We start from the raw sequence: 19,993 nt of genomic DNA on the forward strand, positions 1-19,993 counted from the left end.
GAGACGTAGAAGAGACGGAAAGAATCATCAGAGATGAGACAAGGTGGCACAGGGCAGTAGGGAGACACAACAGAAGAAGTCAGGTTGACGTCAGGATGGATACAGGAAAGTTCATCCAAACAGGAAGTTGATGATTGTGAGGGGGAGGAGGAGGAATGAGGAAGAGTGATATATGATGACAATGTGGAGAAGGCAGAGGGAGGAGCATTGGGAGGTGGAGACAGGAGGAGGAGGAGAGAGAAAGAGAGCAACGTGAGGCAGCAGCAGTAACAGCAGTAGCAGAAATAGCAGTAGAAGGTGCAGCCTGAGTGATGGCTGTGTGCCGTGTACTGCTCATAGGGCTGCGTCAGGCAGCAATGTGCAGACTGTGAGCCCGCCCTGTGCGTCTGCGTCAGATGTGTGTGCACCTTGCGTGTCTGCGCAGCCTGAGCGTGCTGTTTGCGTGAGGGTGCGTTTCGCGTGGGCAGTGGTCGGATGTGCACTGTCCGCACGAGTGTGGCGCGATTCTGTGCCACATGACTAAGTCGAGGCGCATGGGTTGTGCTTTTGCAGGTTCCAGGCCTTCTTGATGAGGGTGTTTTGGTCTGATGAGAGATCCCCATGTCTTCTACTCGTCAGTCAATTTTTTCCATCTCTGATAGCCTCTCTTCCTGTCTCTAAGTCTTTTTCGTCTTTTAAATACATGCTGCACCTCTAGAGACATCCCAACAGCCAACCAAGTCCTACATTATGACTCCCTCCCTCTGTCAGCCTCTCATTTTCCACTCCTCCTCTTTATAAATGCTGTTAAATTGGCTCATTGCCTTTCTTACAAATGTTTCAGTAGTCACATCGACATGAAGGTGTGACACATTTTATTTAGTTTATTTAGTAATCACTTACTTACACATACATCATTCCTGTGTTTAGTGGGCTCTACAGTATCCTGTATCATCTTTTTTAGATATTTTCTACTCACCAAATGTATCATCCTCTCTGAGATCGCTGTGTAACCCAGGCTACCAGAATTAGGTCATGAGAGAGCTATTCACATCAGTTAGGTGCAGTTTACTCCGCTCTGCATTACTTCACCTAACATAATTTTGCACAAGGCTTTTAGTGTCCATCATATTTAACAGTCACGAATAAAAGGATAAAAAGTGTAATGAAAGGTTTTGCAGAAATAAAACAGTTTGTGGGCAAAACATAAGAAAAGAAGAATGAGAGGGGTGGCTTTACACAGCGACAGAAAGATGGAGAGAGCGATGGGAACGAGGAGAGCAGAGGGTGACGATGGAGGAGAGAAAATGGGGTGTGAAACACAAACACAAGAGACACAGACACTTATAGCAGCCTGAAAATAGAATCCAATTATAGACAGGGGGCAAAAAGAAAGATGAGAGAATGAAGAGTGAGGTAGTGATGAGTGTAAATGTGATGTGGAGGAAAAATATCACAGGCACGAGGTGCCAAAGGAAGGTGCAAAAAATCACAGAGAACTGAAAATGAACTGCCTCATTTACAACATGCTGAATATAGATTATAACTTATGTCATACGTCATGCCTGTGGGATACAATTAGTTAGTGACCAACATGCAGTTCACATTCCAGCCTAAATCTTAATTAAAAGGCGGGATGGCAAGGTATGAGGCATTATTTCAGTAAGTGTGAGAAAATGAGACTATTTCCGTATTGCATTTTTGAAAGTACACACAGGCAGTGCGGTTCCTCACATGAATAAATCATATTCTCCTGCAGATTCATACACGAGGCTATATTGTGCAGCTGGGCTGACTGTGTCAGCTGAAGGTTTGAGTCAGTGCGAGGCGGCTCGAGCAACTATTGTTATCTTCTCATGATGACGAGAGTTCACATTTCCCCAGTGCTCACACCGTGATCTGTGCCCACACGCTCACCTCGACACCTGAGCTGCACTTTTCCCCCTGCTGAACTTGACCTGACTCTCCTTGTTTCTACTCAGAACTGATTCATTCATCTAATCATAGCTGCTGCAAGAATAACATTTATAAGAATAACATTTGCATTGTAATGTGTGTTTATTCTTCTGTGCTGATTGAAATGTTTGCTTTTTTTCTACCCGGTTCTGAACTCACTCGCTGGGTCTCAATCCTCCGGACTTCATGTGGCCCTGGACGGTCTGCCACCTGCCGGCCTTCACTCCCTCTGTCACCATGCTCTTCACGCTGTCACTGCGATAAGGACCCCCCCCATCATCCCCATGCCCAGTTGCTGCCCCCTTCTGACCCCCTGACACTGCCCCACTAAGAGAGAGAGACAGGGTGCGGAGGTCCCACAGCAGACAGAATGTATAGAAGAGGGAGAATAACAACAGGCAGAGGAGAAAAAGACCAAAGAGTGTAAGAAAGAAAGACAAAAACACACTCACAACTGAAAATAGATTGAGTAACCACATGGCTAAGGGGGTGAGACAGATCAGCAGAGTGTGTGAGGGGGCATGTCTAGTTTTCCAGGCCAAGTGAGAGGCATGAGGATGAAAAGGTCTGTGTGGAATCCAGTGTGGAGAAAGAGAGGGATGGAGGAGAAAGAGAGGGATAGGGGAAAGGAGAGCAGGGAGGAAGAGGAGAATTTACAGGGAGCCTGTGGAGGATGGAAAACCAGCAAGAAGTCACTTATTTCAGCCTGGAGGACCAATACTACAGCTGCCAGCATTCACTAGTGGCAACAGTTTGTGGACGCTGGTTATTTCAGTCTCATTCTCTCATTCATTTAGGAATTTGGGGCTTGAGATGTGCAAGGCAATTCAATAGCAACTTAGAACAACTGGAGGATGGCTTGTACTGAAGTCCCTCATGAGCAAATAATCGACTCATTTGGGAAGTCATCCAAAGTGACATTCACTTAAATACAGTGCATTTGTTGCTGTACAACATCAATTACACCATATTTTTTAGATCTTAATGTATAATATTTAATTTTTAAAGATCTGCATGTCATCTGATCACCACTTGGCATCAATAACAGTAAACAGGAAGTTGTGAAATACCTGCACCACACAGTAGAAAGGATCATAAGGGCAATCTAATCAGTGTTCATACTTAGGAGCACTTGCTGACTCAGATTTCCTCCTAAAACTGGTTTTACATTTAAAATGTCATATCTACTCTAAAAGCAGTGATGATCAAAAAATAAAGCACAGTAGTGCCCTCTGGTGACATGACTACATTTTATTAATATGCATGGTGCTCCTGCTCCAGGAGACACAAATTATGAGGCACAGAAGACAAGTCGTCTGGTGTGTAAGCATGGGGTCGGGGGGTGCTACACTTGCATCATGTCCCTTTGAAGGTCACCTTTCACATTTAATTTTGACCAACTGACCTGACAGTGCATGCTGATAAGTCATCAATCACAACAACAGCATGGATGACACCGCTGAAGCAACGGTCAACACAAAAGACGAGGGCCTGATTTGTCGAGCACAAGGTGAACGTCTTTACTCTTTATTAAAGGTAGGAACACATAAATAAATGGGACCATGCATCACTTGTATTTACAGGAATATAGCATTCAGATATCAATCCTGTTTCTGACAGACTTAACTGACATTCGAGTAGTGATTTAAAAAAGAAACTCTTTGACAGTTTTTCATCTCATAGCTGTCAAATTGATCAAATAAGGTATAATATACTTGATGGGTAAATTTGAAAAAATGGTTTACGTCAATTCACCACGAATTGTATCATGACTGTTGCTGACATCAAATGTATAACAAGTTCAATATTGAAAAATGATAGTATTGAACCTCCAATCCAATTAATCCTTTAACATGGAGAACGATCGTGCAGGGAAGGTACCCTGCTTGATAAATGAGACCCAGTGTCATTACAGAGATTGAAAGCGGCTGATCTCCAGAGAATCTCAAACAGGAAGTAATTCCTAGCTGCCTGTTGGCTTTAGAGGCATATTATTGGTCAGGAGGTCATAAAAATATCTTCATATTTTCTTATTTTAATTGAATGTCTGTGTTTTTACTGGCTCACACACTACTGATAAAATAGTGCATTTTTAACATTACTGCAGTGAAAAGTTATTTTATTTTTTTCCGCTAGAGAGACAAGACAGCTTTTTGGACAATAAATGACAACCTTGAAGGTTTAAAAAAAAGAAAGAAATGAACTTCTCAAAAACAAGCACTCGGGTCTAAAGCTGGTTTCCTGAGATCAGCAGCCATCATCTTCAGGCAGACTTTTCAGACAGCAATCCATATATCCATCGTGTTCATAAGCACACTGCTGCCTCCTTTCTCCAGGCAATTTAACACACAGTCCTCAACAGCTAGGTCTATTAAAGATGACCAGTTATTAGACAGTTTATCAGACAGATACCTGTTACCAGGATATCTAAGCTTAGAGCCTTCACGGTGCCCAAAGGGAGATAGGTATGACCTTGCTACTGCTTTATTGGATTCAAGTGCCTAGTGAGTGAAAAATGCATTTATTGCATCAAGTTAAAACACTGTTGCCTTATCTCCCAATGTGAAACAGTAGACACAGTTCAAGTGCTACAATGTTAGTGCAGTACACATTAGAGATTAGGTTGATGGGGATCAGAGAGAAGCCACAGATGGATGTAAACCACAGGTGAACACTGGCACCACACTGCAACCTGGTTTAACGGTCAACCCTCCACAACAACAACCACAACCATTTTAGTTCACACAAGTAAAGGACAAGGAGATACACAGATTACAGAGGTGGGTTAAAGTATACACGCCTTTTGGAGAGAAAAGGTACGAGGGTTGTCCGTCTCCATGGTTACAGCCCCATGGGAAAGAGGTGAGAGGTTAGAGGTCAGGAGTTAGTTGGGACCGGCAGGGCTGTAGGGAGTAGAGGGGCATCTGAACATGCGCCTCGATGTGAGGAGTAGTGGTAGAAATTAGCCCGGGGAGGTTACAGGGCTGTGCTGCTTTGACGCTGCAGTAATAGTCAAATGGTTGTCGCGGGGATGCTGTAATGTGCATGTATGACATTTTCTACACTTTATTTTACAAAGCAAATTAATTAACTACTCATTAATAACCATTTGTGCCTTCCAGTGTTCTAACATTGAGTGTGTTGTTACGGAAATCGCATTATACAACAATAATAAGTCTAGACATGTGCATTGTGCATATATTGCAACACTATGACATTTATAGATAGGGCTTTTTCTAAAGGCCTTTGGCTAAATATCCCTGGTTACTCATAAGAAACCTTTGTCCTCAGGAAAATAAAGAAACTTGGTGAATTTAATAAGCTGTCAGGCATTATAACATCCACATCTGATGGTTCAATTTGAGGCCTGTGGTAATGACTGCACAACTAGAAAAGGGGATGGTGTGGGAAGGGGAGAGGAGAGGAATGCAAGGAAGGGAAGGGACTAAAGGAAAGGAAAGGAAAGGAAAGGAAAGAGAGAAGGCAAAGGGGAGCGTGGCACGGCCCCTGCCTCGTTACAGCCCTGCTCAGGGGGAAGTCTCTTACCAACCTTGGACCAAGACTCACTTGAGTGTGAGGCGAGGATCTCCATATGGGGCATAGGGAGAAATGTTTAGTACGAACTCCTTGGGCGGATAGGAGCTCCACCTCTGCTGCACTGTGCTGCTGTCATTGTTATTCCAAAAGTCTCTGTCTAGATCACTGTGGCCAAAGAGAGAGACAGGTCAGAGCAACACAACTATGGACAGCCTTGGCACCAACCAACCATTTGCAACAGTCGCTCCTGCTTTGCTGCTGCTTTTTTGCGATGGCTTGGTTTGAGGAAGATCGTTGGTCTTACACCTTCACTGAATGGGAGTTTAAAACAAAACAGGCCCATATTAATGTCTACTTTTTCCACCTTAAGTTGACAAATCACCATAGTGGTTTGATTTTAAAAATAAAAAAGGGGCAGCCTGGGGGAAAAAGGCATTCACAAAAAGCTTTTAATAAAGCAATGTGCTGTAGCAAAGACACAGAGAGATAAAGAAGGAGAAGCAAGAAAAGAGGAAGTCATAATCTAATGAATACATACAGCATGTGATTACATTTTGTTCATATAGCACAGCACCACTGATGAAACACATTTGAGTAAACATTAAGAAGTCAGGCCCACATCCTCGGCGTGAGCGGTGAGAACACATGAACGCATGAGACACAAGGCAGAGAGATAAATCTCAGACAGTCAAAGTAGAGGAGGAAAAGGTGAGCAGAATCACTGATGTCATACAAGTCACACAGCAGCGGTCAGAGCTGTAAGCACAGGGACAGAGCAGGAGAGAAAGGCAGTGCACAAAGAGAAGAAGTTTGAAGCTGAAATGACCAACTGAGCACACCAATGCTGCTGGAGCAAGTGAGAAAGAAAATGCAAAAATTAAGAGACTGAGAGACTTAAGTTAGAATACATTCACATAGTGCATTTTAAGTGCTTGTAAAATAAAACAGAAAATAAAAAGTAAACACAAGACATTAAAAATAGCTGAGACGGCAGCAGGCTATAAAAGAGAAGTTGTGATGCGCATGTTAATCGAGGCATTTTGTGGAATAAAGTATTGTACTTAGCATTACAAAGCTGACATTTTCTGGTACTGACCTATAGCTTTGTTTCATCAAGAACAGAAAATACCTTAATCTTAGTTTGAGCCCTGTAAAAAATCCTCCCAAACATTTATACTCTGATGAACGATTTCACAAAGAGCGCTCAAGCCCCCCTCCGTTTACTCAAACCTGCACCATTTTAAGCAATGCAAAGGCGTGGCTAAAGGCCTGCACTTAAGGGATACCTAACTTACAACAGATAAGATAAGTGCAGGAGCAGGCTTGTCCAGCCAAAAGCTTCACAGGTAAGATAATGCAGATTTAATCTATACTAATTAAATTACTAACCTTTCATTTAATGTCTACCCTAACATGCTCTTGCGGAGATTGTGCTCTTCAAGATAAAACAACAGGCCTCATTTTCTGCCTGGTTTATGTGGTGTAGATCATGAGCCTCAAAGCTGAACCAAATGGAGTACATTATCACCAGATTATTCTACCCCAACCAGTTACCAGGCACTTACTTGATGGCTTTCTTCTCCCCTCGCCCACGTGCCGAATCTGGAGTGTCTGCCGTTTCGACTCCTGGCTTATTCCTCTTCCCCTTGACATGACAGAGAGCAGAGAAACAAAAGGTTAGCTTAGATTTGTCCTTTGAAGCCGTATTTTCGCTATACTAATTTCAAGAGTAAATGCCTCTCCATTATCTCAGGAACACTGTGCCATCAGTCCTTTACCTGATGGTCTCCTGATTACACTCATCAAAGTCAAATCAAATCGGATGTGGAGAACCATTTCTGACTATGATTATCATTCGCACCACCCTGAAATTTACATGGCAATTGCCTCTTTAAGGTAATCCACTGGGTATTGGAAAGAAGCTGCTAGTAAAGTCCTGCACCAGCCTGATTTCAAATAGCTAGAGCATGACCTGCTGTAACCATGGAAATAATGGCAATTTAAAGGCTTCGAAAAGTGAGGTCTGCTGGGCGCATTCTACTGGAAAAGCTCATTACAGTTAAAGGTGTTTCACACGTGTCACAATGCAAGTAATCTCTATTGACACTTTGCTACAAGTTGGACAGGAAGGGTATCAGTCTAAAGCTGCCCTGCCCCCCCAAATACCAAGCATGCTTCCCTGAAAGTGCTCTGATACACATCAAAGATAGACAAGGATTCTCCAACCCAGAAAATGAGTGGGAGGGAAACACACTGAGCTGCCACCGTGTCTTGGCTTGGACAATTGGATCTTAAGTTAAAGGGCAATTTCCTCTGGTTTGCTTGTTGGGGATTGAGCACTGAGCCTGAGACTTGAGCATGGATGTATTATGAGACCTGGATCGAGGCGGAGCCCCGTTTATTCCTATGAGAGTTGCTCAGTGGCGCATGAAGCCATCATGGAGACCAAAAATACCAGGATCTTCCGCTCTGCTTCTGCATTATGCGGCCCATAGAGCTGGCTACTTCCGGTTTAGCACTCCACTACCTTGAATGGGGATTTAATGATTTAATCGCGTGGCTCGTCTAGACTTTCCAAATGTTATAAAACCGAATGGATCAAATTTGGATAGTGAAATGTATCCACTGATTTCCAGACATCTCTTTCGCCATGTAAGTCTATGGGAAAAGTCTTTTTGGGCCAGAGGGCTTCACGTGACGTTGCAATTCTACCATTTGGCCGCTATGTTCAATTTGCTTCAAAGCCTGGTGTACTTCCTGGGGGCCTGGAATAAAGATATTGGACTAGGCAACCTCCCTGCTTCCATTTTACTCTTGTATTGAGCCTTCATGCCTTCATGTCAAGCCTTGCTAGACCTCACGTGGACGACCTCAGTTCAAACCCAGTACCTTCTTGCTGTGAGGTCACAGTGCTAACCATTGGGCCAGCGTGCTGCTAAAGGTTGGGAATTTCTTCTCATTCACAGTTAGCTTGATGAAGATGGTTAAACATTTTTTTTATAATGAGATTTATTTGTCTACCTGGCGCAAAAGGAAACAACAAACATCGGCATCTTTATCAACATCAGCCAAATGAAAATTCTAGACATCAGTATCTGACGAATTTGCAATCGGCGCATTTACATGTATTAACTCGAAGGAACCAATTAGGCTTGGTCAGAATTCTAGACCTGTCAATGAGCACCATTAGCCAGATCAGCACCTTGTGTCACCAAGAGGTGTCTGCAAAAATCTTTCTAACCTATCGTCCGCTTATCCGGGGTCGGGTCGCGGGGGCAGCAGCTCCAGCATGGGACTCCAAACGTCTCTTTCCCAAGCCACATTAACCAGCTCCGGCTGGGGGATCCCGAGGCGTTCCCAGGCCAGGTTGGAGATATAATCCCTCCACCTAGTCCTGGGTCTAGGCCTCCTCCCAGCTGGACGTGCCTGGAACACCTCCCTAGGGAGGCGCCCAGGGGGCATCCTTACCAGATGCCCGAACTACCTCAACTGGCTAAGAAAGAGAAAGTTCTCTGCGCTTCTGCAGACCACAACAATCCGGTGCAACCAAGGCAGGACAAAAACGGTATAAAGTTACAAAAGATAGCCGGTGCAACACAGATGTCTTCTTACTTGATGGTTTTATTACTTAAGGTGCAAAACAGTGACTAACGTTTCGATGTAGAGTTACATCTTCATCAGAGTCCTTGGAGAGAATGGGCAATGAAGCCCTTAATAAGAATCATCAACAGGTGCGTAAAGGGGGCGTGTTAGCTGCCTGAAGATACACCCATCTCAACCAAGGTGTTACCTCAACTGGCTCCTTTCAACGCAAAGGAGCAGTGGCTCTACTCCGAGCTCCTCACGGATGACTGTGCTTCTCACCCTATCTCTAAGGAAGACACCAGCCACCCTCCTGAGGTTAACCCATTTCGGCCACTTGTAGCCTGGATCTCGTTCTTTCGGTTCCTTCTGACCACCTGTCTACTCTAAATAGATCATTTTCTTTAAGGCTGGGCAGCATATGCCCAGCAGTCACACCTGGCCAGATTCAACGTGTCTTCATCAACTCAAACCCAAGCACTAAAAATCAGCCAGAGATTATGTATGAGTTTCTGATATATACTTATATCTATGTATGATGCATGCAATGCTCATAAATATCAAAAGTGTATGGAAATGCAAATTGTGCCACAGCTTATAGAACGAGCTTCAGAACCTAACAGGCGGACTGATCTAGACTCCATAATGTCCAGAGACCACAGATATCATTTCAAACTACGGTCAACACCTTGGATATTATGGCTTTGGATATTGTTGGACTTGTTACAAAGCCAGAGTTGACAATAGCACTGCTGAGCAAAATTGATAAAGTCCACAATGACACTACTGAGCAAAACTGATATCCATCACACACGGAAACAAAACTGCTCATCTATTGTATAATCAGCACCAACCTAAAATAGAAAGGTCAACAATTGAAAAAACATTGATGTGACAGGAACAACTAGTTAAACAGCTGCAAACAAGAGGTTTGTTTGTAATTCAAACACTGAACACACTAGATTAACAGTCTCTTTATAAACTATCATAGACATGAAAGTCTACTGAACACATCACAACATGTTCTCAGCCAACATTATAAAGACCATTCACGATCTTTTATAGTCCGCTTTAGGCATTTAATAGCGGTTATCAGTGGCATGCTGGCGAGTACATTAAAATTAGCTCATAATTTTGTTTTTGATTTTTGATTTTGAAAACATGAAGATGCATACAATCCACCATTAAAGCTTCAAAACATCTGCATGCCCAGGAGGTAGACTCTTCCCCCTAATAAAAGATTTCACATAAGCACACCACAATAAATATTGTATTCTTGTACAGCAATTTCTGGAAAGGCAAAACTGTCTGAATCTCTGTCAGGCGAGGACAAGCTAAGGAAACTCATGTATCATTCAATGCTATCGTAAAAGTTTTAGGAAGGTGGGAAGAAACAGAAGATGAGTGAGAGTCCAGTACAGAAAGAGTTGAAAATAGAAATCAAAATCTTAAAATTAAAAAAAAAAACAACAGGCAGGCAGGCAGAAGGAGAGGATAACAAGAACAGTGCAGGACGGTATGTGAAACAAAGACATGGGAGGAAAAACAGGTGTGAAAAGTGAACTGAGAGAAACAATAAGTGACAGGAAGTCCTGAGTGGATTGGATGTGAAAACAAGAAATGGACACACACACACACACACACACACACACACACACACACACACACACACACACACACTTCCTCTATAATACCATTAGAATTTCATTTGTTCTTTTTTTAAATATTCAAATTATATTTGAATATTTAATATAAAATTATATTTGAATATGTAATGCTCAAATGTAGCCTGTTATTAATGTACTACACTTAGGTTTATGCATTGTCAATGCCACTATAAGCATGTGGTTGTTGTTACACGTTCTGTCCACTAGAGGGAATTCTAAATTAGCCCGGCCTTGAAGGGGAGCTTCTCCTCGGAACGCGTAGCTCCAATGGCACCATTTTGATGCTAACAAGCCATCACCTCCCGTTAGCATTCATTTTGGCGCCACTTTGACTGCGAATAACTTTAAGCGTTTAAAGACTCTATTTGTCCATTGTTTATTTCTAAAGAAACACGACAATGCATAAAAGGCTCCATTACCTTGTACCTCACGTTTTGGCTCCGTAGCAGGCGTTTTTGTAAAAATAGGCTAACGATTGTGTCATAACCGTCTCTGCAAGATTCGGAATGATTGAGATTTCTCTTGGCACAGCTACCAGAAGACTTACAACTTTCAGACAGGTTGCTCACATCACATCTACGTCTTCGAGCTCAGTTGGAGGCTGCGCAGTAACGCTCAGCCATCACTGGAAAAGTGTTTCTAATATCCTTCACTGGTCTCCGTCCAGAGCAGCGGGATCTGTTGGTCCATTTTATATATGTCAATGCTTACGTCATGACACAACTTTGTTAACATTCATTTTTCACCACGAGCACACAGCGACAAACACAAATTAACACAGAACTCTGTAATAAAACAAGTGTAGTGAAGCGGCTCTGTTGGCTAACGGTGCTCGGTTAGCACAATGACATGTTAGAAAGCACAGCCGAAACGATTTGTCATAAACTAAGTAACAATAGTGTTAGCCACGATGCTGACGACATTAATAACTAAGCTAACGGTGCTGTCAGTGACAGCCTGTCACTACTATTTTAGTGATTAATAAGCAACCTGTTTCTTGCAGATTGTCATGTTACTAAGAATACAGCTATTAGAAGGTAATATATGAAGTAAAAGCTAACTGACAGCTGTAGGGCAGCAAACATAAACTATAGCTGTCTCCATGAAGCTCCCAGCTAAGCTAACGTTACTATAACTTGCAACACTAATGTTAACATAAGCGCTTTGGCTCGGTGGATGTCGATTTTAAAGTCATGTTAAAACTATTTCCCGTCCTTCCGATTTCCAGCCACAGCCTGTCACTCCTCCCTGTAGCCTACTAAGAAGAGGGAGATTAGCTAATGTTAGCCAACATATTTATGAAAAAGTCATATTCGAATAGTAATTTCAGCATTTGAATAGTATTGACTTTTTAGTATTCAACTTTCACACACCAACACACACACACCAACAAACACACACACACACACACACACACACACACACACATCTGCTCAACACCCCAAATAAGGGTTAAAGCATACCAATGAAGGAGTGAGCAATTGCAGCCTTCATCCTCTGCTTAAATACCCTTGAAAATACTTATGTCTAATTTAAACCAGCTGTCTTTTTGTTAAGCGACTAAGGGTTTTACACGATTAAAGTTTTCAGTGCTGGCTGGCTCTGAGCCACGAGTTCAAAATAGCTCCAACTGATATGATGAACCAATTATGAGACAAATTGCAGCAAGTCTCAACTTGGACAAAAAAAACAGCAATCCACTAACACTTCAACCCCAACAGAGAGTGTTTTAAATGGCATTACTGAGGTCTAGTGCAGTACATGAGCAGGTGCGTCGTAGTGGGGGGCCCTAACATAGGGAGGGTGCTCAAAAAGCCTAGAAATGAAGCTTGTTTTTATCAGCAATTTTAAAAATATTAGTTAGTTATTAGCATTATAAGTAAACTATTACTGTTGGCCAGATAAATATAGAGCCTCTATTATAGCCTTTCAGCTATCTTGATCAGTTTTACTATTGTGTTTACAAAAATTACTGATGAAAATCAATCTTGAGCAGCATCAGAGAAGTTTAATAATTTAGACTAAGTTGTTATTTAATAGTACTTCCTGTATTAAGACCAGTCAATAGCAGGATCAAATCCTGTGTTTTCAGATATAACACTGGGCTATCTTTTTTGTAAATATATACATATATATATATATATATATATATTATTTTGCTATCTGTGTGTTGCATCAGACTGGGCAAGTTGGAAACTGTTTTGCCTTGATGCAAATAAAAACATTATTCCAGTGAATACAGTAATACAGTGATCTTTTCTCAGGAGACTGTCCAAAAAAACATGGTTTGTCATTTCCACCTTTGTCTTATGTATATGAAAAAATGTTTGATAAAGTAAAGAAAAATTATAGTGAAAGCTTCACACAGTAAATCCAGTTTGTTGACAAAAGAGGGCTGAAATATGATATATTTAATGAGTTATAAACACTTAATCACTGATTAGTAATTATTACCCTTATATCTGCTACAGATTAATGTATTTACTTGCTGATTGTACAGGCGTCCAAATGGATGTATGCAAAGGGGAAGGTGGGCCCACTGAGGCTACATATATACGGGGCCCAATTTTTTTTGCTACAGGATTGCAGATGAGTGCTTCGGGCTGCCTAGGGTGATGCTAAGGGTTTTCTTGAAGAATCCAGAGATGAGGAGACGGAGTGAAACTACCACTCTCTCGGTCTCAGTTGGCAGTGCACTGCCTTCCAACACCCAGCTGTGTTTGTTTGCTGTGAATTAGCAGGCAGCAAGAGTCTACATGCTCGCTCAATATTACCCACAACACACCATAATTAGAGAGGAGTGCACTATTAAAATGGTCGTCCGCTGCTATCATCAGGCGATCATTCGTTTTCAGCATCTGTCGAAACAATATTTTTCATACCTGTGTTCTTGTGTCGAATTCTCTTACATCACAAAAGCATGTAATCGCAGAGACATCAAGTTTACATATCACCAGGAACACTGCCAACACTATCAGTCACTTAAACATGACAGGTCAAGGCTTTGGATCCACGTAATGTGCTCTTATTCTAATATTCTCAATGGTTGTTCGACATTCTATAATTATTGATTATCACATCCTCTCTGTCCTCTGATTGGAATAATTACTATGATCCTCCTAACAACTGTGAACTCCTATCTCCCAGTTAATGCAACCAAAATACTGAAGGTTGTTGATACAAGCCCAACAGGGATTAAATCAAGCTGTGAATCTGGTCAGGTCCAATCTCAACTCACAACTATGTCACGGATCAAACGGCACAGGGCTCACAGGAGCAAGCAGAGGGTTTCTGAATGCCAAACAGCCACTGCTGCTCAAACAGATGTTAGCTGCACCACCTCTGATATCCGAAAATCCCACCCAACACCTAGAACATGAGCCCCTGCTGACAATCATCATCCCCACAACGCAGCAGCTTACTAACCATTTGTTTTGTTATTGTGATTAACACCTATGTCTCTGATTAGAAAATATATTATAAAGGCCAACCTAAAAATCATAATCAATCAATACAGAAGAATACTTGCTGTGAAACCTGAGTATAGTTTCTTATAGAATAATTATATTGGCTCAGCACATATTCTATAAATGTCATGCTGATGCATCTATAAACAGCAAAAAGCAAACAGACTTAGCAGGCAGCAGAAGGGGACGATAGCATTCAATGCACAGTTTTTTCCAGGGGGCTTAGATAACAGAAAGACAAGCAGGAGGGAGGCTTCAGGATGACTGCACATGAGGACTTTTTAAATAAAACCCATCACACTGGTTGCCAAAGCTAAAACACCGAAAGCAACACTCACCCAAAATGTCTTGTCTATTAGCCTATGAATCATATCCAAAACTGGCATGGGCCCACTCACAACTGACACGTGAAGCTTGAGGCAAACATTTGTTCTTATGAAAGCTGACACTGTCAAAGAGTACACTTGAAAATATCATAAATAAAGGTTTTAGACATGGCCTGGCTTGTGGTAGCTTTATGTAAAATGAGCTTTAACCACAGAGCACTTTTTTACCAAATGCGAAAATATTTGTGCATAGAAAATAGGCCTGCATGAATTTAAAGTATACTGTATACAGTATGCATCTATAATGGGGTTTCAGTTGAAGGTAACCGTGTTTATGCAAATTATATACATTTTAATAATGTGTTCAGGGAATATAGTGCTACCATGGAAAATAACATCAAGAGATCAAGGGAAGTGAGGAAGTGGAGATAGTTTCTGTAACACAAACAGATTGTATAACTGCCGCGCCTTCAGGTTGTTAGTCACATAAAGAAAACATCACACCTTAAAGATATTACTGTGAGAAAATGATTTTAACAAGATTAATGGTATTTATGCTTTGTCAACGTGTAGTGCATCATTAATAACACGTTTATCATCATAGAAATGACTGAGGTGTCAATGAAAAAATGAAATTTTATCTCAGGCACACTTTATTATTTTGTACATTAAGCAGCTTTGTTTAATATCTTTTCACACCAGTGGGCGGCTGACATTTTTGGAAGTGGTCCGAAGACTACAAAGGGCTTAATTAAAATCCTAATGCCACTCTGTGTTACCACACCACCACCACACCCCCTGCACGTAACCAAGGTAAGATGCACTGATAAGAAAGAAAAATAAAAGCACATCATCTTGTATGTGAGGATGTGGTTGATAGGGGCTTTCGCAAGCTCGAAAGATGGTCATCCTATCCCAGGGAGGCTGCTCTGTGGCTGCTGCACGACACTGTCACAGGATGGAAATGAGTTACATTTACAGCAGTGCTCCGTAGAGGACCTAGGGCACTTTCCAAGGTGGTGGGAGCAGAACTACCTCCATCCACAGCTGGAACCTAGAAGTCATTCGCTGCTCCATTTACTTTGAAGTGGAATATCAAATATAACGTTCCAGCGAAGCAAACAATACAAAAACGGTGCTGTACACTGTCCCATTTTAGCACGGACCATTTCCTCCCTGGTTACAGGTTACAGTCACCTTCTGGGAATTCAAGCAATGCAAATGACACAATGTAGAGAGGCATGTGGTGTGTGGAACCTGCTGCAATGCCAAATCCTGCCATCTGTGGACCAATAAGTTTCACAGCAGTGCAATGGTGAGTTGAAACAAGTTCGAGCCAACATTAAACTTGAAATAGGTGACCTGTGCTCGTGGGTTGTACAAGCACAGGATGAATCAGAAATCAATTAACTTTAAAGGCATGCAAATCTAAAAGAAATCAGTCAAGTGAAGTGGCACTCTGCCGTACAGCTCTGTCTGCCTAATGAGTAGTTGCCTCACTTTAATCAATCACATTTCATACCACATAATCACAATGACATGCCCTCTATTAGAGGTCAGTCTGCTTGATCTGTGTTCTGTTTCTCCTCAATGAGTGGACTGGTACTGATGCTATATCAGCACAGTTTACTATTGTTGTCATGGATATATCCCTTGATTGCATACTGCAGTCCCTTTTGTCTTGCTCTCTCAGATATTTCACCTACTATCTATACTAATTATCTCCTTGGGAATGTCTGACAGCGGTGCACATACTGTAATAGACGTGCCAGGCACGAAAGCTTGTCAGGCGTAGCAACAGTAACTAAGGAGGGCGGGGCTTAGCGAAGGGGCAATTGTGTACTACTACAGCTTATGTTTATTAAATGAAGCCCAAAATCGCTAGTATAAGCTAGCGCTAGCTAACGTCAACGTTACGCAGCCGCTAACTTATGTCAGCGTAGCCACTAGCTAACGTTAACGTTAGGTAGCCTAACCTGAACCCTGGAACGCTACCAAGTCGTGAGTCATGACTTGAAGTCGTAACTTACGGGCTAAAAATTGTGTCTGGAACACAGCATTAGTCCGTCCCAATGACGAAATCATGGGAGGAGAGAGGAAATAATGTGTTTAGAGCGATGACAATTTGAGAGCTCCTCGACTCCTCGATCCTCAGCATAAATGGAAGTTGTTCTGTCCCTCTTCCATGAAGAGTGACAGACAGCTCTTATTTTTGCCCCAAGGACTGAGGAGCGAGCATCGAGTTGCTACCTCCGACCAAACTGCTGACGTATTCATGTGACGCTTCAGAGGAAAGGACGTCTCAGCCCTCCAAAACATGTTGCCTCTCTCCTCCCATGATTTCCTTGCGTCTCTCCCGTGCCTAACACGTAACAGTTTGGGGTCCAAAGAGGTAAAATTATCCAATATTTCACAAAAAGCAAAGATTCAGTTCAATCTCCAAAGAATGAATGAAATAACAGCCCGGTCTCACAGCAGTTCGTGTAAATGTCACATTATTTTTAATCTATTGATACGTGTTCACGGGGAAGTTTTTCTCGTTTTTTACGTGGTGGCCAGCACGAAAATGTGAAGTAATGTATTTCAATGGGAAGCATATTTCGTGGTCACAGCACGAAAATGGTAGGGTGTAGTATAAAAAGCCAACACAGGGCTTTCACCCGGGTGAGCGGGGATCGCGTCCCGCATGTGGCGTTTTGTTTCCCATAGTCTTCCTAATCACAACTGTCCCGTTATTGTCGCGCGTCCCCAGCGGCTGTCTCCCGGCATGTGAGGCGTCCTTTCTATACCTTTCCCCGTAGTTGCGTCCCCAGTGGCCGCCTGGCAGCCGCCTCCCAGCCGCCTCCCAGCATATGCAGCATCCTTTTCGGCCGTCTCCCGTGTGTGAGGCGTCCTTTCCCCGTAGGGTATTTCATGCTGGCCACCACGTAAAAAACGAGAAAAACGTCCCCGTGAACACGTATCAATAGATTAAAAATAATGTGACATTTACACAAACTGCCGTGAGACTGGGTTGGAAATGAATGTGTGTAGCAAACATCGTTTTTGTTTTGGACTATAAAAAACTGTAAACAAAGTAGGTAAAACGAGCTCCACATCAACTATGTAATGACATAGGCTATGTCACAGGGGCAGGTTTTAGGTGGAACAAAATGGTGGGGCAACAACTAGCCTAGCTACTTTGCGCAGATGCAAAACAAGAACATTACAGAACTTTATAATTTGACATAATGCGCTATTTCACATTTTCCCGCACAGTTTAAAACTACATACTTTGATGTTTGGTAACATTAATCCTCTCAAAGCAATGCTTGAGATCTTGAAAGCCTGTTCTTGCCCACCTTCCTCCTCTGAATAACACACACACGGTGACGGGACGCAAAACAGCGTCTTTCGGACAAGCTAGCGGTTAGTAATTAGCCAATCAGACTGCAGCATACAATCAGCCCCACAAGGCGTCTTTGGGCATGCGCATTGTTGTTTCCCACACTCCAGACACTTAACATTGCAAGAGCCACGCGCTATTAAAATACCATTTTCACCACTATCATATCCAGCCACTGACTTTAAATAGTATGATAACGATAAATAACAGACATAATATGTCAGCCATTACTCTACAATTATGTTAATTAGTTACTCAGTACCACTAAAACCACACTTTTATCTGCTGCCAGAAGGTGGAGCTACACAGGGCTAGTTTTTCTACAGAACAAGTATGGCTACTTTTACTTATGATACTTTAAGTGCATTTTGCTGCCTGTATTTATGTATGTTTACTTGGGTAGGATTTCGAATGAAGGACTTTTACTTGTAATCAGGGCCAGCGATTGCTCTAGGCGAACTAGGCGATTGCCTAGGGGCGTCAAATGTGTTTTGGGTGCCGTGTCGCCCTTAGGTCTACTCTCTTTAATAATAGAATTAGAATGACAAGCGAAATAAAACATGTTTATTAAACATGATCATCCTAGGGCGCCCTCTCAGCCACACGTTTGCTTGTCAACCTGATTATTAGATTGAATTGATAATTATTGTCCATAATTTCCTAATTGGGGGAAAACTTCAAACTAATGATTTAGTTTGAAGTTCCCGTGACGTGACGTTTCCAGTCTATGGGTCAGACTCAAACACACGGAGCTCTGAAGCAGACCTGTGCGTCGCATAGTGTCCACTCTCACTGTAAAAATAGAGCGTCTTCCGTGGTCTGTGCAGCTTCAGGTTTATAATGGACGCGCTCTGCTGTGGGCATGCTGCAGCAGATGTGTCCCGTTTGTGCTTGGTGTATTTCTGCTGTAGTTTCGGGTTTCCACCTCCGATGTAGAGCAGCGTACAGCCACTTCCCTAAACGTTGTCTCATTCAGAGACCAGAGTCTCAAACGGGGCTCTGTGCCTGTCAGATGGTTTTAGATCTACCGTATCAGCAGAGCAATCACGTAATGCACAGCAGGCTATGGTGTAGGTAGATTATTTTCTGAAATATTGTAACTTTATTCTTGTAATAGCCTATTATCACTTTATTTTTCTCAAAATATCACGACTCCTCCAAATCTCAGAGAATACAGATGAGATATATTTTAAATGTGCAGAAAGTTTTGAACATGAGTAGAAATATTGCTCAAACACATCTGAAATATTAAAGTCCAGGGGTTTATTAATTAATTCAAATGAATTCATGTATCATTGAGGTGAATAATTGTCATATGCACATTTAAGGAGGTTACTTCCTCAACAAAAGAAGCAAAAGAGGAGGGAAGAGTAAATGATGCCTAGGCTACATGTGTGCTGACTAAGATATAATTAGAAAAGCCGATCTACAGGAGAATAAATAGATGAAAGCAATATAGAATGCCTGAGAGCCTTAATGCTAAATATTCCATTATGTTTTTATATTTGGATTGTAATCTATGTTTGCCTTTACATAAAGATATTCCCAGCATAAATTGATTCAGAAAAAGTTAGAAATAGGTGCATAAAAATTCACCTGAATGCAGGAAATGAAGTGTTAAATGGTAAAAATGTTCAGGGGGTGGACCCCCAGACCCCCCACATCATAAGTCACCATGCACACAAATCTGGAAACAAAACCTTGGCCTTTGGGTTGCCAGACCAGTTATGATTAGACCAAATGTTGGTGCCATCTAACTTACATGCAAGCTAGAAACTAAAATGAACATACATTGCTACTCTATCGCTGACACAGCGCTGTGATCTGGCAATGCGAGACTAAGGTGGGGGGGGACGCAAAACTCAATCTCGCCTAGGGCAACCAAAGGGCTAGAGCCGGCCCTGCTTGTAATTTAGTCTTTTCACACTGTATTGGTATTGTTACACAATTAAAAGATCTGAATACTTCTTGCACTACTGGTAATATGTCTTCATTAATAGCTGTTGTGTAACAGAAAATTATCAGTTCAACAAGACTGCACATAATATTTGCACATAATTTTATAATATTTGATCACATTGTTGTTTCTCCAAT

General features: G+C 42.0%; 1 protein-coding gene across 1 annotated transcript in view; it reads right to left on the reverse strand.

Moving 5' to 3' along the window:
• Positions 1-19,993, reverse strand: part of syt7a (synaptotagmin VIIa) — a 78,632-nt gene that overhangs the window by 27,612 nt on the left and 31,027 nt on the right. The window contains exons 3-5 of the mRNA XM_078256229.1: positions 7,038-7,117; positions 5,503-5,637; positions 2,095-2,262 (exon numbers count right to left, since the gene is read on the reverse strand). Of these exons, the coding sequence (XP_078112355.1) occupies positions 2,095-2,262; positions 5,503-5,637; positions 7,038-7,117 (383 nt within the window). The remainder of the gene's footprint in view (positions 1-2,094; positions 2,263-5,502; positions 5,638-7,037; positions 7,118-19,993) is intronic.

The sequence above is a fragment of the Sander vitreus genome, chromosome 8, assembly GCF_031162955.1.
Source record: "Sander vitreus isolate 19-12246 chromosome 8, sanVit1, whole genome shotgun sequence".
NCBI classification, from domain to species: domain Eukaryota; kingdom Metazoa; phylum Chordata; class Actinopteri; order Perciformes; family Percidae; genus Sander; species Sander vitreus.